This window comes from Telopea speciosissima, chromosome 6, assembly GCF_018873765.1.
Source record: "Telopea speciosissima isolate NSW1024214 ecotype Mountain lineage chromosome 6, Tspe_v1, whole genome shotgun sequence".
Taxonomy (NCBI): domain Eukaryota; kingdom Viridiplantae; phylum Streptophyta; class Magnoliopsida; order Proteales; family Proteaceae; genus Telopea; species Telopea speciosissima.
In genome coordinates, this window is record NC_057921.1 from 4,428,217 (window position 1) to 4,453,722 (window position 25,506).

Below are 25,506 nucleotides of genomic sequence, written 5' to 3' on the forward strand. Positions count from 1 at the left end.
CTTTCTCATAAATCTTCTACCTATGGTTTCATGGAGAAAATCAACCAAGTCATAATAGTTGAGTTCTCAGTCTCCCATTTCAGATATGTGGGATCAATCACTGCAGGGGCTTTAATAGAACCAATAACGTACCCCAGTTTCCCCCTACTTCGCAGAGACAACTTCACAGAGTGAGCCCAATCCAAATAGTTGGTATTGTCCAACTTCACAAGGGATATTTGGGTATTGGAGTTATCAAAGAGAGTCATAGGGGTTGGTACTACCCAAACTACTAGCCGAAGCTTCCACAGGTCCACTGATCTCAGACCCAGACATGGTAAGTACACAATTAGTGAATCAACGTAATACCACAATCAAATGGGGAGTCAACTCTACCCAATAAAAAAAAAATCCAGCAAGCAAGCAAATCACAATTTCTTGAAGAAAATCAAATCACTTGCATTCCCAACAGTGTAGTCTCAATCCATAACATCAAATAAGTCCCACATAATGTAACTCTTCAATCAATAGTAACCATTCAACATTCCTTAAAGCATATCAGGCAAAAGAGAGAAGAACAAGTGAATCTGGCAGTACCTGTCCAGCTGGGAGAGATGGAGTTGTTCTCCCAAAGACTATCAAACCAGCAAATGGGGCTCTAGGGGGTTGAAAGATACCCCTTAGGCGATTCTAGTAAGCCTAGCCACATCTCAAATGGTGTCTGGATGAGAGAGACATGAAGAGATGAAGGAGAGCCTAGAGGTAATTTGTCTTGAGCCCCTAGGTCTTTGAATCGACTTTCACAGCCCCCATATCTCCACCATTAGGTCTTGGTTTGGATAATGGAACTACATTAGATCTTCTAAATGTATTATCTTACATAGTACAGCCTCTATTGGAACCCTCTATCTTTCTAGGGTTCCAAAGAGAGGTATAGAAGAAATGTAAGCTTGGTTGACTCACAAACCAAGCTCTGATACCAAGTTAGAAAACAAGTATGGATCGATTCAAGCAAGGAACAAGAAGTAAGAACTAAGAAGAGGAGGAGGAGGAGAAGAGGAGGAAGAAGAGAGGAAGAAGAAGAAGAGATGAGAGAAACCGTGGTCAGAGTCATTCGATTTCTCTCTCCTATATTGTTCATTAATCATTTCCTTGGAATTACATAAGCCTCCCTAGGGAGGTGAGAGGTAAAAACTAAAAAAGATAAAAATTACAACTTAATATGGCTTCCAATAACCCAATGACTAAAGTATCGCTATTACATAAACTCTAGCACATATAGGTTTCCACTCGGAAACTTGGGAAACCGAGATATTCTTCTTCCATGCTCTGAACACAGAAAACAAATGAATAATGAGAGAAAAAAAAAAATACACGTAACAAGGGATGGAAATATTTTTCCAGTCACCTACTAACATTCCCTTGCCACGTGGCACACAATACAGGGCTCACCAGTTTTACAGAACAAATTTCAGCCCAAAGAAGCAGGGGAAGTGGTAAAGTTTAAAGTATCATATACAATAATGCCATCTCATTATAATAGAATCCACGGGCATTTCTGTAATCTTTTCCCTTGAAACTTACTTTTGATGCACTTTCACTGTTTGTTTTAAGCTGAAACTTAACCGGTAAACAAGGTTTAAAGTATCGGTATTGGGTATCGTATCGGTCGGGTGATTTTAAGAGACATATCGTATCGTTTCGGAGATACGTATCGAACAATACAAATACGCATAGAAATGGTCAAGATACACATGGAAATAGACTTTTGGAACAAAAAACAATATAAATAAGCAATATATAATAAGTATCATGCATAAAACAAAAAATGGTGAATAATGTATAACCAAACAAGTGCATTAAATTGAAATTGTTATAAAAGATGAAGTTTCTCACATGTTGTAATCGTCTATAGTCCTGAAGAGTATTGGATGATGCAAAGGATGATGTTGTAGCACTCCTTGATTCGTTTTTTAGTTTAAAAGTGTGAAAAACCAAGATTAAATGCAAGATTTTAGACTATTGGTTAAGAGTTTTCCTTCATTTTTTGTTAGATTAGGAATTGTATCGAGTCTGTGAGTGAAAATGGTTTTTTTATGGAATGTATCGATGGTATCGATACGTATCGGTACGTATCGGTATGTATCGAGCCATATCGGCCGATACGTATCGATACATATCTATACTTATTAAACCATCCACTGAACCATTTACTAGACGTATCGATGGTATTGATACGTATCGGTCGTATCATATCGTATCGGCCCGTATCGGTCGATACATTTCAATACCATTCGAGACAGTTCATTAAAAAAAAAAAAAAAGAGACGTATCGGTAGCGACCGATACCGATACGTATCGGTCCGTATCGGTCCGTATCGTATCGTATCGGTCGATACTTTAAACCATGCCGGTAAAGTGGATGGGGGTCGTCCATCACATGGATACACCCTTCTCGCCATTTGCTAAGTTGGTGATGACAAAGAAAACAGCATTAGCCCTTATAACCCTTAACACCACCCAATATAGAGAGAAAACCAGCAAGTTGCACCATTCAGCTACATATGCTATATATAAGAGGCATTGAATGAATATAAATCAACAAATAACAGGATGATGGAAAGTCTACTACAAAGGAGTAAACATGATACCTGGCTTAAGAAGTATTCAGCGACATCTGGGAGAAAGTGAAGCTCGTTCTTTCTTTTATATGTCTCCTGTACTGCAGGATCCTTCCACACTTCTTCAACCAGTGGAGCATATTCACGTGTTGCTGCAGGAAAGAATGCATCCAAGTCTCCCATGGCTATGATGTCCAGAAGCCAATCAGAAAAATGCTTTAATCTTGGATTAATGGAATAGACACACTGGTTTGTTTCATGGGATTGATCTTCTCTTTCACCTGAGATGAACATGGAATTAATTTTTTGAGCATATTCAAAGGATCAGCACACCTAAAGACATGGAATTAATTTATATAAAAAGTTATTTTTTTATAGTTGCAACCCAAAATATTTATAATGGTAGATGTAACACATGATGTACACCACAAGTTAATAATAGCCTGGAAATAAGGGAAAAAACCTATAACTCGGAAAGTATCGCACTCCTAGAATCTTATAAGTAGCTCTTACAGGTACTCCATCCAAATACACCGGTGCACTTGTGCACATGTATGAGAGAGAGAGAGAGTCGTCTCTCTCTACTGCGAGTATTTCGGTTTGTTTGAAAGAATCTGATGGATAATTTTTTTTTTTCAATTCTTCTTTAGACAGAACTCACTCGTGAACTACTCTGTTATGAACTTATGATCAAGGCAACACTTAGTTTCCCCAAACTTATGACTCAGACTATTTAAAATGAGGGAACTAAATATGAAGAATAGATAGCTGGAAGAAAAACCAAAATCCTGAGTTGCTAGGTGACGCAGATGGAAGGTTCAGATCTGTAATAGAAAGATTAGATCTAATTTATAGGGAGATTAGGGATAGGATAAAGGGAGAAGATGACGTTTCAAGATCAGATTCTGATCCTGATGAAGAGAGAAGAGAAGACTGGGGGATGCGAGGGAATATCATGAGAGAGAGGAGAAGAGATGGGATTGAGGGGGAGAGAAAAAAAGAGAAGATGTTGAGGAGAGGGGAAGGGATAGAAGGTGATCAAACACACCTGCTGATTTCCAATGAAATCCAATATTCAATTCATTCTTCAAATCTTCTTTTTTTCATTGTTGGATTACATGAGTATATAAAGAAAATAAAAATGACTCTTGGACTCAAGCATTAATCATCTAGAAACTAACTCCAATAAAGCATTATATTACCTAGAAATTAATACCAAGTAAAATTAATTACTTACACAAACTTTTGAAATTCTACATAGAAAACTTAAAAGACCCAACTTGAAAACTGAAAAGTCGAATTAAAACACCTAGAAAAAAGAAATCAACTCATTAACTAACATCAATTTTCCCTTTCTTAAAAAAATAACTCGACCACGAGTTTTGATCAAGCGAGAAATCAGCTTGATATGATGGATATCTAACTTTAGCCCATAACAATGCTTTGGCAACTCTCTAAAGTCGGGTATATAGTCGTGCAAGCTCGGTTAACGGTCTTCGAAAGATTTGAGTGGAAAGATAAAATCAATATGTTCCACCTCTTGTCACACCCCCCAGTACGACCAGACCTAGCGGGGCCCATGACACCGGGATCTAGTTGGGGACTGTGCGAGATACACAAAAACATTAGCCCTTAAAGACATTCTGTGTATGAATTATATACATTTCATGAAGTATAAAACTCCATTACTAACAATGATATCCGTTCAAAATTATCCATAACACAATCATTCAGAGTTCAAGCGGAAAAACATATAGTTTAGGGCATCGGAGTCAATATCATTAACCATAAATAAAACTCCTAAACTAACCTTCAAGTAGCAACTGTGTTGACATCTAAATACCTTAAAATACAATCATCCTTAAACAAGTACAATCTTTAAAACATCATTCTTATAAAAATCTAGACAATCATAATAATGACCTTAACTACACTTTGAGAATAGAGAGGTCAACTTCAGTCTGAGTGATCCTGCTCGATCACAATTCCTTTTCCTTTATCTTTGGCTCCTTTCTCTATAAAAACATTTATAATAATGGAATGAGCTTGACAGCTCAGTAAGCACGATAAACAATCCTTCATAACAAACTCATACATAATTCATAACCATTACTAGGGCAACAAGCATCTTTCATTATTTCCATTATTCTTCATATCAATCAATATGATACCCATCTTTTCTTCTTAGCATTAGTCTCAACTCCTCATTGGAAATGGTATTCCCTCATGCCGGGCCGTGTCATGGCCTAAGCTTCAACGCCTCTCAAAGCCTTTGTGTCGGGTCATATCTTGGCCTTAGCCTCAATGCCTCTCAAAACACTTATATTTACCACCCCGAGTCGTCTATCGATTTAGGCTTAAATTTATGTTTTCACTTACAACTTGATCTTTCATCATACATAAATGTACTTTCATAACCAATCTTAGGCCTATCATGAATACGAATATAATACATAGGCAGCATCATATAGTTACAAACACTATATAAGCCCATACTTTCTTTCCATTTCTAAACTCATTCAAATCTTTAATCATGCACATATAAAATCCTCATTTCCATTCTAGCATACACATCTTTCATGTATATGCATACAAGGCTTACAAGTAGTATAAAACATATATTCATTTATCCAATTGATCATTAACACATATATACATACATTAAGTAATTACACATTTCATTATAATCATGTATCGTTACTTACAGTTTAATGCTTCCAAAACTTCCAACTTTAAAACCGATCTTCATGTGGCCCTTCTCTTTCAAGGAAAACCCCTAATTCAAGTGTTCTTCCCTCAAATCCCTTATCAATTCATGGGACCTTTCAATTCAACATGGATTTAACCTCTTTGCAACCTTCAACTTCCAAATAGGAGATTAACCCTTCAATTCAAGGTTTTAATCCATGAGTTATCCCTTTAATCATGCTCTAATAACCCTCAATTTCACTAAATTTGTGAAACCTGCAAAAAAATTGAACTTTTGGAACCTATGTGATTTCAGGTTCTGATTCAATATTTGGCCATGCTAGCCTCTAAGTTGTGGGCCGACTCGATTAAGAAATTCAGGCTAATCTCATGACTCGTCTGTAAGGGCATTTCGAACAGCCAACTACCTCGCCCTTCTAGAGTCAGAGAACCCCAACGGAACCCGACACTTAAGCTATCTGTGTCGGATCTACTGGTTGCATAGCATGTAGAACTCCTCCATCAATTAAACCCCTTGTAAGTGCAATTTATTTGTATTTTATGGTGTATCGTACTGACCGATTAAGGTTATTGGGGTATTTCAGTAAGTTTACCTCTGTGGGACCCACGTCCCCAGTGTGAAATCCTATCCTTAACAGTTACCCGTGTTCAGATGATCTCTGATATCGTCCGGCATTACTTTATGGTTAGTATAATCATCAGAAACAGATTTGTAACTATAAATAACTTTAAAATCAATTTTAGAAATGATTTATAACCAAAGGACAGAATTGCCCCTTAGTGCTTAAATGCCATTACCCATATATATAGGGATGTAAATGGATAACCGAAATCCGAATCCGAATTCGCATCCGTATTCGTTTAGGGGCATCCGTATTCGTTTAGAGATATCCGGAAAATAATCCGAATACTCCGATTAAAATCCGTCCGAAAAAAAATCCGAATACTTAATAATAAAAAATTAAGTAAATAATGATTTTTAGGGTTTTTGAAGATTAAACAAGTTCTAGAATATGATGAAAAGAGAATCATGATCTAAGAGATATGGATTGAGAGAGAATTGTATCCGCTAGGGGGAGGAAGGTCCGGGTTACACAAGGCAGATATGTAAACGGATGGTCGAAAATCCGAATCCGATCCGCATCCGAATCCGTTTAGAGGTATCCGTATTCGGCCAGGGAATATCCGGCTCGATCACATCCGATCCGTATCCGATCCGAATCCGATCCGTTTACATCCCTACATATATATAACCCTCTCTTATACTATTCACATATCACAACATGATCAGAGAAGCTGAGAATTTCGTTCCAGCTTAGAGAAGAGAAGAAGGGAGAGGAGAGGCTTATACCTGAAGGCTTGTCTTCTACATCTGAAATTGGAACTTGGGAACCTCTAAGAGAGACCTTCTTGCACAAATTCTGGGCTGCTTCATCCTTGCTCACTGCTGTATCAAGGTAGGCCATGAATTTCTGCATTTTCCCCTTCTATTTTCTCCATTCTTCATCTCTAAGACCTCCTAAGCCTTATTCAGCCATTGGAATTGAAAGATTGTAAAGTTATTTGACCATTTTCAGCATGTAATTGCTGTTTTGGACTGAAAAGCTAGTTCAGACTTACCTATGACCTAAATTCTCCACTTGAGGAACCTAGATTCTAGCTGAATTAACTAGATAGTTATCCCTATTTGGGTAATTTTAATTAAACATCTAATCAGTTCAAATTGATTTAATAAATATGAAATTAGGCTGACCCACCTTGAAATGGTATTAAAACACCAAATTTGACCCATGCATGCAAGGATCTGGCCAATTTGAGCCAAAACCCCAAATTCGGCCAAACTCCCGGATGCTGTTGCAGGCCTAGGGACTGTCGACCGGCTCACTGGAAGTCTGCATCCGGCTTCCCCTTTTTGTGTGATTGTGTGACTGATTCCTTAGGGTTTGACCTAGACTATTACCCTCACTGATATATGATGTTTTGATGTTTATTTAGGACTGTTTTATTCCATTTTTGGTGAGGATTACTTGGCCTTTTGGGTTTCTATCTGACTAGGTCATCAACTATCTCAGGTAAGGGGACCTTGACCTTAATTTAATCGTGTTTATCATTTTAATTTCACTGTTATGCTGAATGCCATGTCATGCATCATTACAAATATACTGATGCATATAGTTTTCTATGATTTAATGCATTAGAATGCATGTGAATTAGGCTGCACATTGGCATACTGCATTGCACTGCATTGATATTTTTATTATGTAGAAATTGTTGAAGGTGGAAATTAGTACTCGATAACTCAATCCATGCTTGTATCATCATAATTAGACTACACTGGGTTAGGTTGATATTCATTACCCAGTACTACGCCCCTTACCAACAGGGGGAGAGGTGTTGGCCAACCCGTGGTACGGCCGAAGGGACATGCCGGGGTGCCATCTTTTGTCCCATATTAGCGTGTCCGCTCCACTGTGGGAATAAACAGACAGGGTTGGTCTTTGGGGGTCTGTCGGGTCCGCTGCTTTGTGTCATGCTGATCTGGCAGGTCATCATCGTGGTAGAATGGTTTCACTCGGGTGACCGATGTGTTAATTCTGGGACCGAGGTTAGCATCTACTACCAGTAGTACTTAGACCTCATGAGACTTAGTATCTGTGCTAGGAGCATGTTAGTTTAGCACATGCATCATGAATATAATTGTGTTTGTATGCGTGTACCCTGTTACTAGGCTCAGTGGAGAGCTCACCCCTGTGGATATCTTTATTTTTCAGGTGATTTAGTTACTTTTAATAATGGATTTGCGGCGCTGGAGTTTGAAGTGCACGATACTTCGTGCGCACGTGATGATTGCACAATCTCCTGATCTTGGCCTGACAGTCCAGGCTACCTCCCCACTCTTTTATGCTTTATAAACATTTTGTATAGTTATAGTATAGTTTCTTGTGTAATTTTACCTTCTGGTACTTTTATGAACTGTATAGTTGTATCACAAGCTTTATTCTTTATATATATGAAATATCACTTAGACTTCTCTTACTAATGATGTTATCTCTATTATTTAAATTGTTTACGTTGCCTCTGATTACTGTATTTGTGAGATAATGATTGTTGATAGGGTACTGCACTTGCGATCCTTGGGGGATTGGTTGGATGTCAGAAACATCCAGTCTCTCCTGGCCCTTAAGCACTAGGCCGGGGTGTGACAAAATTCATCTTCAAATCTTCAATCCCAAGCCAATTTCCCTTCTTTCTCTTCTTTTGGAAATGCTAAGGGAATCTTCAATCGTATGAGTTTGCTTCTTCATGAGGATTGTTTATATCCCATAGCATAATTGTAAATATTTAGGACTTCTCATTGAATTGCCAAAAAAATCAAGCCCATATTTTTAACCCTAAACCTTACTACCAATAGTGTTCAAAGATAAAAATATTTAGCTAAGGTCTTTTACTAGAATACCCTTAGTTCTATTACTAGGTTAAGATTCACTTAAATCTCCCTTATGCCCTTCCATTATCTTCTTCTTTCCTATTATATCTCCTTATTAATTTACATCTTACTTGAAATCTCACTTATACCCTCACTTAACTCTTCTTTTCTCCTTTGTAACTTTCCCATTAAACCCTCACTTAAACTCTTCTTTTCCTTTTGTTCACAACCTATAGTGAATTAGTATTTGGAATCTTTCTAGTGAGTTTCCTATAATGCCCTTGTTTTCCCCATTTCATTTAACCAAAAAGTAACTCATAAAGAACCAACTTGAACCAAATAGTAAACCATGAATCAAATAGTGAACCAAACATATATTTCATACACTTTAAACCATAGTCTATAATTATAAACCATAGTATGTAAAAATGTACTACAGTGTATAAAATCAATACATAGTCTATATACATAGATCAAGGGTCATAAAATTACATAAATACCCTTACATGGCCATACATGACTAACAATCATACTCATGCTTATAATTCATTATAAAACATGCAAAAAATTCATAATTACATAAAATCTTACCATAAATTAACAATATCAAACATGAAAATCGATTCCCTACCATCCAGTCTAGTCATACAAAAAGAAAGTAAGATAGTAAACCAATATTAAAATAAAATTCTTGGGTCGGAATATTACATCCTCCCCTCCTTATAAAAATTTCGTCCTCGAAATTGACGTATCTTGATCATCAAATAACTGGGGATATTCATCCCACATGTCGGATTCAAGCTCCCATGATACTTCTTGGCTTGTATGATTTCTCCAAAGGACTTTCACCAATGGGACAGCTCGGTTCCGCAAAATTCTATCTTTTCGGTCTAGAATCTTCACAGGTTCTTCCACATATGATAGATCTTCATTCAATTATAACGGTGGGTAGTTCAAAACATGAGATGAATCACCAACATACCTCTTCAGCATTGATACGTGAAAAACATTGTGGACATTGGACAACTCTGGCGATAAGGCAAGCCTGTAAGCTACTAGTCCAACTTTTTCAAGAATCTCGAAGGATCCTACATACCTCGGACTCAACTTTCCTTTCTTCCCAAATCTCATAACCCCTTTCATTAGAGCTACTTTCAAGAATACTTTGATGCCTTCTTCAAACTCTAAGGGCTTCCTTCTCAAATCTACATAACTCTTCTGCCTACTCTGGGTAGTCTTTCTTTTCTGTATCAATTCCACCTTTTCACATGTCTGTAGTACAATTTTTTGCCCCAAAATCTGCCTCTCTCCTACTTCAGTCTAGCAAATAGGGGATCGACATTTCCTTCTATAAAGTGCTTCATGAGGTGCCATTTCAATTGTAGATTGATGGCTATTGTTGTATGCAAATTCGATCAATGCTAAATGATCACTCTAATTTCCCTTGAAATCAATCATGCATGCACTCAACACATCTTCTAAAATCTGAATGGTCCTTTCAGACTGACCATCTGTTTGAGGATGGAATGCCGTCCTGAAATGTAACTGAGTACCCAAAGCCTTTTATAAACTCTTCCAAAAGCGAGAGGTAAATCTTAGATCTCTATCAGAAACAATAGAAATTGGCACTCCATGCAACCTCATAATCTCTTTCACATAAAGCTCTGCATGTTTATCCATTGAGCAATTAATCCTAATAGGGAGAAAATGGGCTGACTTTGACAATCTGTCTACAATCACCCAAACTGCATCAAAACCTTGCGGAGTCCTTGGTAAAGCTGTAACAAAATCCATAGTAATCCGATCCCACTTCCATTTGGGTAATGAGAGTGGTTGCAAAAGACCTGAAGGTCGTTGGTGCTCAACTTTCACTTGCTAACATGTCAAACACTTTTGTATAAACTCTGTTATCTCCCTCTTCATATTGTTCCACCAATAGACTTTCTTAAGCTCGTGATACATCTTAATACCACCTAGGTGAACGGTGTACGGGCTGTAGTGTGCTTCTTTCATCAGAATCTGTTTTAGTTCACTATGGGCACACACAGTCGGTTTCTAAATCTCAAAGATCCATCATTATCAATATGGAAATCTGCCCGCTTACCTTCACCAATCTCATTCCTTACCTTTTCAAGGAATGGGTCCTTGAACTGTTCTTTCTTAATTCTTTCATTGATGGAGAGTTGCACCTGTAAGTTTGCCAGTATTCCTGTAGCATTGGGTAGTACAACTTCCAAATTCAGCTTCCTAGCATCTTCTATAATGTGAGGCTAGTTAGTCAACAGTGTTGCTATATAACCTTGAGATTTCTCGCTTAGGGCATCTGCAACTACGTTTGCCTTACCAGGATGATAGTTGATACTACAGTCATAATCCAAGTTCTTACCACCTCCTCTCTCTCAAGTTAAGTTCCTTTTGGGTGAAGATGTACTTCAAACTCTTGTGATCTGTAAAGATTTTATATCTTTCACCATACAAATAATGCCTCCATATCTTTAACGCAAAAATTACTGCCGCCAACTCCAAATCATGAGTGGGGTAGTTCTGTTCATGTAACTTCAGCTGTCTAGAAGCATAAGCCGCTATCTTGCCATGTTGCATAAGCACACAACCCAAACCTTTCTTCAAGGCATCACTGTAAACAACAAAAACCCCTGACTGAAGGAATAGTCAAAACCGAGGCTGTTACAAGCTTGTGCTTCAATTCCTCGAAGCTCTTTCCACATTCCTCTGGCCATATGAATCGAACTCCCTTTCTTGTTAACTTTGTCAATGGAACAGCAATACTGGAGAACCCTTCAATGAATCGCCCGTAGTAACCGGCTAGACCCAAAAAGCTCCTTATTTTTGTAACATTTGTTGGTCTTGCTCATTCCATCACTGCTTTTACCTTTCCTGGATCCACCATTAGGCCTTCCTTTGATATAACATGGCCTAAGAAAATAACTCTGTCACGCCAAAACTCACATTTCTTGAATTTTGCAAACAACTTTTCGTTCCTCAATGTTTGGAACACAGCTTTCAAATATTCCTCTTGGTTTTCTTCACTCTTAGAATAAACTAAGATATCATCAATAAATACAATCACATACTGATCGAGCACATCATGGAACACTCTGTTCATTAGGTCCATAAATACTGCCGGTGCATTTGTCAGCCCAAAAGGCATGACAAGGAACTCATAATGACCGTACCATGTTCAGAACGCTGTCTTTGAAACATCTTCATCTCTAACCTTCACTTGATGGTACCCTGATCTAAGGTCAATCTTGGAAAATACCTTAGCTCCTTGCTATTGGTCGAACAAGTCATCGATACGGGGTAATGGGTATTTGTTCTTTACCATCACCTTGTTCAATTCCCGATAGTCAATGAACATTCTCATTGTACCATCCTTCTTCTTTACAAAAAGCACTGGAGCTCCCCACGGAGAAACACTTGGTCTAATAAAACCTTTGTCTAGTAATTCTTGTAACTGCTCTTTCAATTCCTTTAGTTCAATAGGAGCCATCCTATACGGTGCCTTTGAAATCGGAGCCGTGCTAGGTAGAAGTTCAATACCGAACTCCAACTCTCTCTCTGGAGGTATTCCAAGTAAATCCTCCGGAAAGACATCTATAAAATCACACACTACAGGTACTTCAATTATCAACAATTCTTTAGCTGTAGTGTCATGAACTGCTGCCAAGAATCCTTAGCAACCTTGCCTTAGCAACTTCCTAGCGTGTAAAGCAGAAATCATCATTGATAGTGGTGCTCCTATCTTAACTCAAGAAATTTTAAATTCTGGTTCTCCAATTGGTCTTAGAACCACTAGTTTTTCAAAACATAACACACTAGCATGGTAAGTTGTCAGCCAATCCATCCCTAGTATTACATCAAAGTCTTTCATATCTAGTAACACTAGGTTGGCCTCCAGTCTCTTCCCATTAATATCTATTGCACATAACTCATAGATCACATCAATCTTTAAAACATGTTCAGTAGGTGTAGACACATACAACTAAACATCCATATCTTTGGGTTCCACATCCATCGTACTAGCGAACTCATAAGAAAATAAGGAGTGCATAGACCCCGAATCAATAAAACATAGGCAGGCATACCAGAAATACTCAATATACCTGTCAACCATAAACATTGACATGGAACATAACATCATTCATACATCACGTTCTAAACATAACATAGTATAAAACATGATATATATATATATATATATATATATATATATATCAATAATATAACAATCATAAGAAGAAAGTTATACCTGCCACCACTGAAGGTGAAAGCTTAGCGTCCTTGGTAGTTAAAGTATAAACTCTTCCAAGAGTCTTTTGCTTTTGGTTTTCCACCGCTTTCTTGCCAGTCTTCTCAAGCCTTTGGTAACCACCACCAGACCTACAATCTCTTGCATAGTGCCCGCTCTTACCACACTTGAAACAAGTTGTGGTACCCATCAAGCATTCTCCCTTGTGGCTCTTGCCACACTTAGGACATTCCATTCTGGATCCCTTGTCTTGGGGTTTCTTCTTTTGGTTCGTCGTCCACTTTCCTTTAAAGTTATTTGACTTGAACTTTTTCTTCGGAGTCTCACCCTCAAGTTGGGTGTTCCCTTTGTCAGCTGCTTTATAAATCTGGGCCTTCTGAACAACCTCAGTGTAAGTCTTCAACTGAAAGGTAGCCACTGCTTTTCTAACATCAAGCCTCAATCCTTGCTCAAACTGCTTGGCCCTTAACTCCTCAGTAGTCACCATATGCGGATACTTTGACAGTTCTTCAAATTTTCTTTCATAAGCCATCACAGATTGGCTTCCTTGTGTGAGTTGTACAAACTCCATCATTTTCTATTTTCTGACACTGGGAGGAAAATATTTATTGTCAAATGCCACTTTAAAATCTTCCTAGGTTATCACCTTCCTTTCAGCACTCAGAATGGTCTTTGTCATCTGCCACCACTGATCAGCTTCACCTTGTAGCTTGTAGGTGGCACATAAAACTTTCTGGGCATCCGAGTACTTCAGAAACTCTAATAACTTCTCCATTTCACGGGTCCATGTCGTAGCAATAGATGGGTCCGTACCTACACCCTTGAATGAGATAGGATGTAGCTTCTGGAAGTCCTTCAGTACACTCATATTTGTGGCTACCGGCTGTACTAGCATACTGCTACCACTTCCAGTGCCTAAATCAAAAGCCTCAATCTCAGGGGATGCTTTTTGAGTAAGTACTTGTTCAGGTACCTCCTCTTGAACAGGCCCTGCTGCCGCCTGTCTTCTAGTTCTCTTTCCTTTAGGCATTTCCTGATCAATAAAATCATTTCATTTTAGAATCTAATCAAAGATCCTAAACATCAAAACTTAGAGAATTTAACTCTAAAGTCCTATGCCAACAGGTTACAAGTCTACAGAATCCTTAAACTCCGTTCTGATACCAAGTTGTCACACCCCCAATACGACCAGACCTAGCGGGGCCTATAACACCGGATCTAGCTGGGGACTGTGCGAGATACACAAAAACACTAGCCCTTAAAGACATTCTATGTATGAATCATATACATTTCATGAAGTATAAAACTCCATCACTAACAATGATATCCGTTCAAAATGATCCATAACACATAATCATTCAGAGTTCAAGCGGAAAAACATCTAGTTTAGGGCATTAGAGTCAATATCATTAACCATAAATAAAACTCCTAAACTAACCTTCAAGTAGCAACTCTGTTGACATCTAAATACCTTAAATTACAGTCATCCTTAAACAAGTACAATCTTTAAAACATCATTCTTATAAAAATCTAGACAATCATAATAATGACCTTAACTACACTTGGAGAATAGCGAGGGCAACTTCAGTCTGAGTGATCCTGTTTGATCACAATTCCTTTTCCTTATCTTTGGCTCCTTTCTCTGTAAAAACATTTTTAATAATGGAATGAGCTTGACAGCCCAGCAGGCACGATAAACAATCCTTCATAACAAACTCATACATAATTCATAACCATTACTAGGGTAACAAGCATCTTTCATTATTTCCAATATTCTTCATATCAATCACATGATACCCAACTCTTATTCTTAGCCTTAGTCTCAACTCCTCATTAGAAATGGTATTCCCTCATGCCGGGCCGTGTCTTGGCCTAAGCTTCAACGCCTCTCAAAGCTTTTGTGTCGGGTCATATTTTGGCCTTAGCCTCAATGCCTCCCAAAATACCTATATATTTACCACCCCGAGTCGTCTATCGATTTAGGCTTAAATTTATGTTTTCACTTACAACTTGATCTTTCATCATACATAAATGTACTTTCATAACCAATCTTAGGCCTATCATGAATACGAATATAATACATAGGCAACATCATATAGTTGCAAACACTATATAAGCACATACTTTCTTTCCATGTCTAAACTCATTCAAATCTTTAATCATGCACATATAAAATCCTCATTTCCATTCTAGCATACACATCTTTCATGCACTATGCATACAAGGCTTACAAGCAGTATAAAACATATATTCATTTATCCAATTAATCATTAATACATATATACATACATTAAGTAATTACACATTCCATTATAATCATGATCGCTACTTACAGTTTAACGCTTCCAAAACTTTCAGCTTTAAAACCGATCTTCGTGTGGCCCTTCTCTTTCAAGGAAAACCCCCAATTCAAGTGTTCTTCCCTCAAATCCCTTATCAATTCATGGGACCTTTCAATTCAACATGGATTAACCTCTTTGAATCCTTCAACTTCCAAATAGGAGATTAACCCTTCAATTCAAGGTTTTAATCCATGAGTTATCCCTTTAATCATGCTCTAATAACCCTCAATTTCACTAAATTCATCTTCAAATCTTCAATCCCAAGCCAATTTCCCTTCTTTCTCTTCTTTTGGAAATGCTAAGGGAATCTTCAATCGTTTGAGTTTACTTCTTCATAAGGATTGTTTATATCCCATGGCATAATTGTAAATATTTAAGACTTCTCATTGAATTGCCCAAAAAACCAAGCCCATATTTTTAACCCTAAACCTTACTACCAATAGTGTTCAAAGATAAAAATATTTTGCTAAGGTCTTTTACTAAAATACCCTTAGTTCTATTACTAGGTTAAGATTCACTTAAATCTCCCCTATGCCCCTCCATTATCTTCTTTTTTCCTATTATATCTCCTGATTACTTTACATGTTACTTGAAATTTCCCTTATGCCCTCCATTATCTTCTTCTTTCCTATTATATCTCCTCATTAATTTACATCTTACTTGAAATCTCCCTTATGCCCTCACTTAACTCTTCTTTTCTCCTTTGTAACTTTTCCATTAAACCCTCACTTAAACTCTTCTTTTCCTTTTGTAACTTTCTGATTAAACCCTCACTTAAACTCTTCTTTTCCTTTTGTAACTTTCCCATTAAACCCTCACTTAAACTCTTCTTTTCCTTTTGTAACTTTCCCATTAAACCCTCACTTAAACTCTTCTTTTCCTTTTGTTCACAACCTATAGTGAATCAGTATTTGGAATCTTTCTAGTGAGTTTCCTACAATGCCCTTGTTTTTCCTATTTCATTGAACCAAAAAGTAATTCGCAAAGAACCAACATGAACCAAATAGTAAACCATGAATCAAATAGTGAACCAAACATATATTTCATACACTTTAAACCATAGTATATAAAAATGTACCATAGTGTATAAAATCAATACATAGTCTATATACATAGATCAAGGGTTAAAAAATTACATAAATACCCTTACATGGCCATACATGACTAACAATCATACTTATGCTTATAATTCATTATAAAACATGCAAAAAAATCATAATTACATGAAATCTGACATAAATTAACAATATCAAACATGAAAATCGATTCCCTACCATCCAGTCCAGTCATACAAAAAGAAAGTAAGACAGTAAATCAATATTAAAATAAAATTCTTGGATCGGGGTATTACACCTTTGGTTCACTTTCAGCAATGAAGGAAATAACTGGAGGAGTCTCTATAGTGACCTCATCAACAATTACAGGCTCCGGGTTGGTTTCAATGGTGGTTTCCACAGTAGAATCTAACAACACTACTTCAGTAGGAGCTTCTTTCACTGGATCTGCCTCAGGTGTTGACTCGGTTGGCTCTTCATGTGTTTGCACAAGTGGTGTAGTCACCTCTGGCTGTAGTCCTTTTAGAATTAGAGTCTTGGACAGATGCAAAGGCCTTAGGATACATATGCTGTTAAGAATATAAACTTCACCTCTGCGCTCTTCCAACCAATCACGACTCACTTGGATAATTCTCTTTGAACTAGAAAAAATTCGACACCAAGCACTGTCATAATATGTAGAAAGTCCAAATTCAACAAGGACTCGATCGTCAGGTGTTATGACTATCTCGACTATTTGAGATAACATATCCACCACGGGTTGTGAAATAAAGTTGTCATGTTGCCTTTCATCAACAAGTAATATAACTGTTCTCCCATTGGGCAGACCAACTCTGATTTTGAAAGTGTAGGGAGGAGAATCAAGACCATGCTCATATGCAACCATAGCTCTATTAGGTTAGGCTCTGCTACCAATTTGACACAGACGGAAGGTTCAGATCTGTAATAGAGAGATCAGATCTAATTTATAGGGAGATTAGGGATAGGATAGAGAGAGAAGAAGAGGTTTCAAGATCAGATTCTAATCTTGATGAAGAGAGAAGAAGAGACTGGGGGATGAGAAGGAATATCGTGAGAGAGAGGAGAAGAGATGAGATTGAGAGAGGGAGAGAAAAAAAAAGAGAAGATGTTGAGGAGAGGGGAAGGGATAGAAGGTGATCAAACACCCTTGTAGGTGATCAAACACACCTGCTGATTTCCAATGAAATCCAATATTCAATTCATTCTTCAAATCTTCTTTTTTTTTCATTGTTGGATTACATGAGTATATAAAGAAAATAAAAATGACTCTTGGACTCAAGCATTAATCACCTAGAAACTAACTCCAATAGAGCATTAAATTACCTAGAAACTAATACTAAGTAAAATTAATTAATTACACAAACTTTTGGACTCCTATATAGAAAACTTAAAAGACCCACCTTGAAAACTGAAAAGTCTAATTAAAGCACCTAGAAAAATGAAATCAACTCATTAACTAAGCCTAGGAAAAGGAAAAGACATGTTGGAATATGAAAAGACACTTTAAGAAAATTAAACTTTGGTCTGGTGGCTCTTTGGAGTCAACTTAATGGGACCCACCAGCAATAATATCACAGGCACTAACCCTGGCCAGCTTAACCGACAGCTGTGCTTGGTCTTGGGCCAAAAATGCCCTGCATCACTAGATATTACCTGCTGAAGAGTGTTGATCATGTGAACCTAGTACTTTATTTCTATACAAAGCCTCCTCCACAAAACGCTCCCTCCCTTCAAGCAAAATGCTAAGATATTTGTACAAGTTGCTCTGAATCATTAGTTTGATATCCTGCAGTTCTTCAGGAGTGAACTTGTTCCCATACAACAACTTGGCCTGTTTAGTCAAACATGATGATTGTAAAAATGAAAATAGAAGGAATAAAAGGAAGACAGATAATCTCCTAAGGGACAAGCTTTATTGCTTGAAACGTATGAATTCAAGGGGCAAGAAGACAAAGAAATGAACAGAAAATAGTGATTATAATATGGATCTACAAGAGGCAATCCTGAACCAGGAAGAGAAGATGTACAATAAACTATAGATAACAGTGGTAAGAAATTTGTTAATAACTAAGCATCAAGGTACAGGAAATGACTAAAGCATCCGACAGAAAAAGAATCACTTGGAGGATTAAGAGTTTGCAATTATGCCCTAATTCTCCATAAAACCATGACAGTTCTATAGTTAGAGACTATACAGAAATCAATAAGCAATTTAATTTTGTAAATGAAGTCCAGGTGAAATTTGAGAAAACCAGTTGGTAAGAATCAACAGCCATCTTTGAGAACCATATGCATTTAAGGCATGCTCAACCATGGCCATACCTGCTTGAAAATGGTGCTTGTTCCAGAGCCTTCAAGTCCAAGCAAGAGGAGCCTCTGAATCTTTTTCGGCTCTAGATACTCTGGGACCATGGTGTAGTTGCTATCTTCATCCCTTGATACATGTGGTTGACTGTGGGGCACAGGCAATGAGAACAAAGAACAGACAAGCCGTGTTGATGCCTGTCTAGCAAAAAGCAAATTTAAAGCATTTTAAACAGAGAATCCAAACACATTGACACATGTGAAAAAATTAAATGTTTTAAATGTTTTCTCATATACACCTTTTCCCAAATGTTCCCCCTGATATTATTCTGACCTTCCTCCTCATAGCGACCATTTTCATAGACCCAGAAATGTGTATCACGAGGACATTGCACCTTTGCCAACTGTAAATATTACAAATTACAATCTTCATCAGTCTTCCTTCAAAATGGACCACAACTTAACACATGCGAAAAAACATACATAAAAAAGAAACATAAGGGTTAAGCATGCAAAAGCTACTATAGCTGGTCATATTTATACTAGTGCTGCCCAGATTAGGACAGAAAAATCACAAATCCCAAGGCATCATTGCTCTATACAGACTGCTGAACCTGCCAAAAGGAGTTGGAAAGACAAAAAAAAAACCCCCACCCCCAAAAAAAAAAAATCTCAATTTGGAAAAGCAAGCATATGATTTTTTATCATTCAGCCCTGGTGTTGATATTTTCTCTCTGTCTATAATTTTTTATAAATTTCTTTTGGATGTTCCCTTTTATAAAACAAGAACAGTAACTGAATCAAAGAGAAGCTAAATGCAAATCTGTACATGAATTAACAAGAAGCTGGATTGACTCTTTGAGACTTAAATACTGATTCTACCAAGAGCTTATCTTTAGTTCCTATAATAGATTTTTCTTTAATCGTTTTCTCCCTTTTCAAACTAGAAATAGAAATTGTTAGTATTATAGGAACTAGAAATGGTTAGTTCCTATAATAGATATTTTTTAATCATTGAGAAAGATGCAATATTATTCTACTCTAGGACTCATAATGGTAAAAAAAATATGGTATAAAATATAATTTTAGCAACTTAGCCTCAGACTAAAATAAAGAAAATAAGTGTTCGAAAAAACAATCCCTATTAGGCATTTTTTTGCTTTTTCACTAACAAGCGTGGAAAAGAAGAATAACTCACAGAAAATGTCTACCTTTAATATTCTCAATTCAATTTTTGTAATTTCCCTGCCATTGATGAAAACTTCTGTGTTCCCATTGCTTGCATTGGGTTTAAGCTTCCCGGAGAAATTTAAGTTTGAACTAATGATTCTATCTGGCTTTTCGCCCTCCTGTCAGAACGATGAGTAGTATTTTAGATTTTAGAGTTCCACCTCACTGCAGGAAAGGGCAAACATATATCCAGGAGACAAAACAGAAGAGAACTCAACTAAATATACTGGATTGCAGAAGCAAATTACCTTTCCCCACAGACCTGATTCCTTGTCATACCAATATCTCCCGGGCTTCAACTTTCGTGGAGGCAATGGGCACGAAAGTAGTTCTGCCATTTCTTCTGATCTCAAGGGGACTCCATTCACTATCAGCTGTTCTGGTCTAAGCTGATTTGCAGGACATTCTTTCTCTGCTTTAGTTATTTGCTTCACTTCCAAAGGACTGAGCAACCGTGATAAAACCCTTGAAGACTTCCCCAATTTCAACCGCTTAGATTCATCAATCAGATGACCTATACAAGTAACACATTTACGCCCTTCAGGCATTGATCCCATAGCTCTGAGCACACAATTACTGCAATACCTAGCATCACAAACCAAGCAAACCTCCTTACTTTCCCATTTCCCTTTCTGACACCTAAAACAAACCCTCTTCGTCTTCTTCTTCTTCATAGAAACTACAACATATTCAGGACAGACTGGTATATCCACATCAACCACTTCCCTTTCAGATTTATCGACACTGTTGAAGGTGACCATTGGGATTCTTTTCACTTCATTTACCACTTGCTTAGGAAATTTACTTGGAGGGTTGTGAACAGAACCCGGAGAAGCCGAAGGGGATGCTGATGAGAACTCGTGATTCTGCAAAACAGATACTACAGGTCCTGAGCTACCTGATACCCTAGGGCTTTGAACAGAAGAGTTTGTAACACCAGCAATTCTAGAGACAGGCAAAGGGATCGGTTCAATTACAGGGGGAGCTGTACAGGTTGCTACTCTTCGCGAATCAGAGAATGATTCTGCCATCGATGCTGTAGAAACTGTGGAATAATTTACATCTAAGGGTTCAACTCTAGGAACCTCATAGGAGACAGGTGGGCCTTCATATTCCATAGCAATTGAATAATCTAGATTCTCTGCTCCATCAGGCAGAGAAGCTCCAACTGGGAGCATCTTTTTCACCAACTCTTTCCAGTTCTCTGCAGCCTTTTCCTCCATGTCTCCGAAAACAACAAAGCAAACTTATCTAAAACTAGTCTAGTGTACAATTTTTCAAATTTCAGACACCAATAAATACAGAACAGATTTAATTCAATCTGGATAAACCAGTGAAGCAAGCGTATAACTTTGTACAGTGATAAAGAACCAGGAGGAAGTTGAAATATGGAAGCTGTGGAATTAAGATTTCGCTGTTAAAACCAGAAAGTCACCATCCAAAACCGGCATCTTTACGCTCAAGTCGGACCTTCCATGAAATACCTTCAAATTCAAACCAAATTTGTAACAAATTTATCCAAAACAACAAATGAAACATACTTCTCTACTATCCAAGATAAGTGATCAAGATCAGAGATTTACCATCAAAACCGAAACGAAGACGGATTCAAAAATGGCATATTGTCCACTCTAATCCAAATCCATCCAAATATTGAAAACTTCATAGTCAAAGACGAAACTTTACAAAATAATTTATTTTAAAAAAAAAACTTAGAAAACAGAAGGGATTTAGAAAGGAAGGCAACGAGAAGATCTTTAAAAAAGTAACGGAAGAAAGTCAAATACCTTAAATAAAGAATAATTCAAAGAGACTCAGAGCTCGAATCTAAGAAGAGAGAGAGTGCAGAGAGAAGCTCGAAGACAGAGAGCTCAAAGAGCTAGCCTTCACTATGGGGAGGGGAAAAAATGTTAATACAGTGGGACCCACTGATGGATAGTTGGCACCGAACCCTAATATTTCTTTGGTTCCCATATGAGTGGACCCACATGATGTTAAACGTAATCAGCTGTGAGGGGGCCAGGGCACCCACGGCTTGAGAGATCTCTTATTAATAATGATTAGAATGGGGAATTAAGACTATGGAAGTGGAAGAGGAATTGTCCGAAGGTTTTCTAAGGGTGTAAATATCAAACCGAAATTGAATCCAACCGTTTAAATTGAAATCGGTAAATCGTTTAGCTAAATGGTCTAGTTATGATTTTAGAAATGATAATTTTTTTAATCGGTTCATTTTGGTTCAATTTGGTTCAATTTAGATCGATTAATCCAACAGTTTTAAACCGTTTAATCTAATTAAAATCGATTATAACCAAACCGTCTAATCATTTAAAAACCTTAGTTTTAGGGGATCTATTGATTCGTACTGTTACATGCTTCTAGGTTTCTATATTTTGAAGCTCTAACCATGGCTTCCGTTGTTCCTATTTCATTCTTAATTTTTATTTGTGTCTTCCTTAATGTATAAATATTACAGGTTCTAGGAAAGTTGTGGATTTTAAAGAAGCTATAAGGAAATATGGAGATTATCAGAGATGCACTAGGTGGAATTTCTTATTGGAAAGATTAATAGAAAGTCCATTTTCTATTAAAAAATGCAGCAAGTAACCAGTGTAAATTAGAATTAGTAAATGATTTATGAAACCATTTAGTAAGCGTCTAACCGAAACCGTGTAAAACCGTTTAAAAAACATTTAACCGAAACCGTTTAAAAATCGTTTAACCGAAACCGTTTACCAAACGGTCCAGGTTTTGATTATGAGACCATTTAGTTAAACGATTTGGTTACGGTTTCTACCCTCAAGCAACCAAAACCGAACCGAACCAAACCATTTAACTGAAACCGGACTATTTAACACCCTTAATTGTTTCTACCAAAAAAAAAGATAAAAAAAATAGAAAAGGTTTTCTTTTAGAAAGTTTGGATTTACCAAAATTTTAACTTTTTGTTTAGTTTTAACTTTTAACTCTAATAAGTTCCTAGGGTTAAGGCCTAGGACCCGATTGGTGTAGCCATGTGAAGGGTTACATGATTCCGTTTGGTCTGATCAGAGATTCGGGGTAAGTAGTCGAAAGTGGGAAAGTGTTAAACACCCGCCTCGCTCGGGTAAACCGGTCTTTCTATTAGATTGTTATTTTCGAATATTCTCCTTTAATGAATGCCCTGTACCAACATGCACAGCTAATAATGATACACAAATTGTTTAAATAAACTAAACTACATTGTGTTAAATACTATGTACACTACACATGAATATTTGAAACTCTATATTGTGCTTAAATGAAGGGTTAACGATAGAAATGTATACATATATGCTAAACCAACGTAATTATGAGAAATGCAAGACGACGGCGTCCCCCAGCTCAGGTGGGGACAAATGACTGACTTTGCCCTCTGTCAGACAGAATAATAGCTTTTGGAAACCAAATCAGAACAACTTCAGCAAAGTATGGGCGTCATGAGAATTTGGGAGTCGAATACCCAATTTTCAGACAAAATGGCTATACCATGAGAAATTTCTAAGGATCGGACAAAAAAGGGTCAAAAAAATTGGGTTCGCATAACCTGGACTTCGGACAAAGGAACAAGGCTCGAAAGCTCAGACTGGGTTGGGGAAGACCCTGAAACAAGGGAAACAGTACTCTGGGAAGGCGGAAAGTCGGAAGAAGGGATTTGGGAGTACCCCTCTCCAAGAAAATTGGAATGTCTAAAATGAGGGGGGGGGGGGGGAGACCCTCTATTTATAGGGGAAAATTGCCCCTACAGCGTTGCAGTTTCGTGTTAGAGCTTGGGCAGCGCAGCATGGCAGCACTGCATAGGCCTGCGGCACTGCACCATGCTGCAGGTTTGCGGGGGGTTGCCATGAGGTATCGCATTGATTTGCAGTGCTGCGCACAGTACCGCATGGACACCAAATTACGTTTGACTGGTACATAACTCCTTCAATACAAAATCAGATTTAAGCAATATTGGACTTGTTGGAAAGCTATGTTTTAGCTTTATTTTGAAAGCTTTCCAACAAATCCAAGATTGCTTAAAACCTATTTATATTGAAGGAGTTATGTACCGGTCAAACTTAATTTGGTGTGCTCAAATGCTATCAAAATCGCTCTAAATGAAAATATTTTTTTGGACATCACTACCGCATTTTTGGTTTTTAGAAATGTTTTACCATATTAAGATTTATGGAGTTTTTAGATTTGAGAAAAACCCCAACATTAGACAGTTGAAAATTGCACCTACCGCCAAAAATCCAGATTTTTGTTCTTGAACTAGGGGGTTGAATTTTTTTCCTTTTGGAATTTGATTTTTTAACTATTTTTATTGGATTAAAATAGGGGGTATTTGCTTAATTATGAATAATATCTTAAGTGAATGAAACACAAATTCATTTACTTAAATGATATTAGACATAAATAAGTGTTAATAAGTGTCTGCATACCAAGGTTTGCATAGATAGGTGTCTATATACCAAGATTTTCCGCTGAGATCTCGAGATCTGGCACTCATATAAAGGGTTTGGGTCGAGATCTCGACGAGATCTCACTCAAGTTGCACTTTTTCAACTCGTATGCCATCTCGTCTCAATCCTGGGGAAAAACGAGATCTCAGGAGTTCTAGTTCTAAGGTGGACACTTCCTTTGCCTGCTTATTTATAGACTTTGCTGATGCAAGAACTTTTGACTAGGGTGGATCGACTTATGCCCATTTTGTAGAGATGCTGGATCGGTTACCTCTAGGGACACCCAGTCTCACTGGCTGTGCCTATGTGCTCTAGGTATGTCTTGACTCCCTTATCTTTCTCTCTTCTTTTTTTTCTTTTTCTTTGATGTCACTTCCTCATGCTCCCTTTCCTGATAGGTATGGTGTTATGAGGTACTGGGAATTCATGTCTCCTTTTTGTCGGATGAGGAGGTTCTTGGTATCATGAGAGCGACACGCTAGGGGATGGCAAAGTATACTACCATCGATTACAATCAAGTGCGCCTTCAGCTTAATGACTTGACCACCCATCAAGTAATGCCAAACCTGTCTTGCTTTTATTGCTCATGTATTATGGTGACTGATCTTTCTTGGAATTACCATCAGATCAAGTGGAGGCCTTACGATGAGGATGAAGTGGTCGAGGATGGTAACGAGGATGAGTATACATATGCTCTTGCACTTACTCAAAGGCGGATAGTGTTTGACATTCCGAACGACGTCGAGCTCTACATAGGAGAGAGGGTCACTCTTCAGCGGTCCACCATTTAGCTAGTGCCCCGGCCTCCTCCTCCTTTTATGCATACTGCCATCTTATCACCTAATCTTGATGAGCTGAGGGCTTGGATTCCTTCCATGGAGTTGACTTTGCCTGATCAAAACTACCAGGAATTCCTCTATCTGGAGAGAGTCTACGTCCCTCTGACTTAGGAGGGTCATGTGGTATTCTTTCATACTTTTCTTCCCTTAATATTTCTCTTGTCCACTTCTATTTTTGAAATCTTCATTTTCTTTTTGTAGTATCCATGTCACCGCCTAATCCCAAGTGTGTATGGATTAACCCTC

The 25,506-nt window shown here is 37.6% G+C and overlaps 1 protein-coding gene across 1 annotated transcript in view; it reads right to left on the bottom strand.

Moving 5' to 3' along the window:
* Window positions 1–21,365, bottom strand: part of LOC122666245 (extra-large guanine nucleotide-binding protein 3-like) — a 49,334-nt gene extending 27,969 nt beyond the window's left edge. The window contains exons 1-6 of the mRNA XM_043862404.1: window positions 20,207–21,365; window positions 19,940–20,077; window positions 19,028–19,132; window positions 18,747–18,926; window positions 18,078–18,255; window positions 2,631–2,881 (exon numbers count right to left, since the gene is read on the bottom strand). Coding sequence (XP_043718339.1) covers window positions 2,631–2,881; window positions 18,078–18,255; window positions 18,747–18,926; window positions 19,028–19,132; window positions 19,940–20,077; window positions 20,207–21,181 — 1,827 coding nt within the window. The 5' untranslated portion in view covers window positions 21,182–21,365. The remainder of the gene's footprint in view (window positions 1–2,630; window positions 2,882–18,077; window positions 18,256–18,746; window positions 18,927–19,027; window positions 19,133–19,939; window positions 20,078–20,206) is intronic.
* Window positions 21,366–25,506: the final 4,141 nt, after the last annotated feature.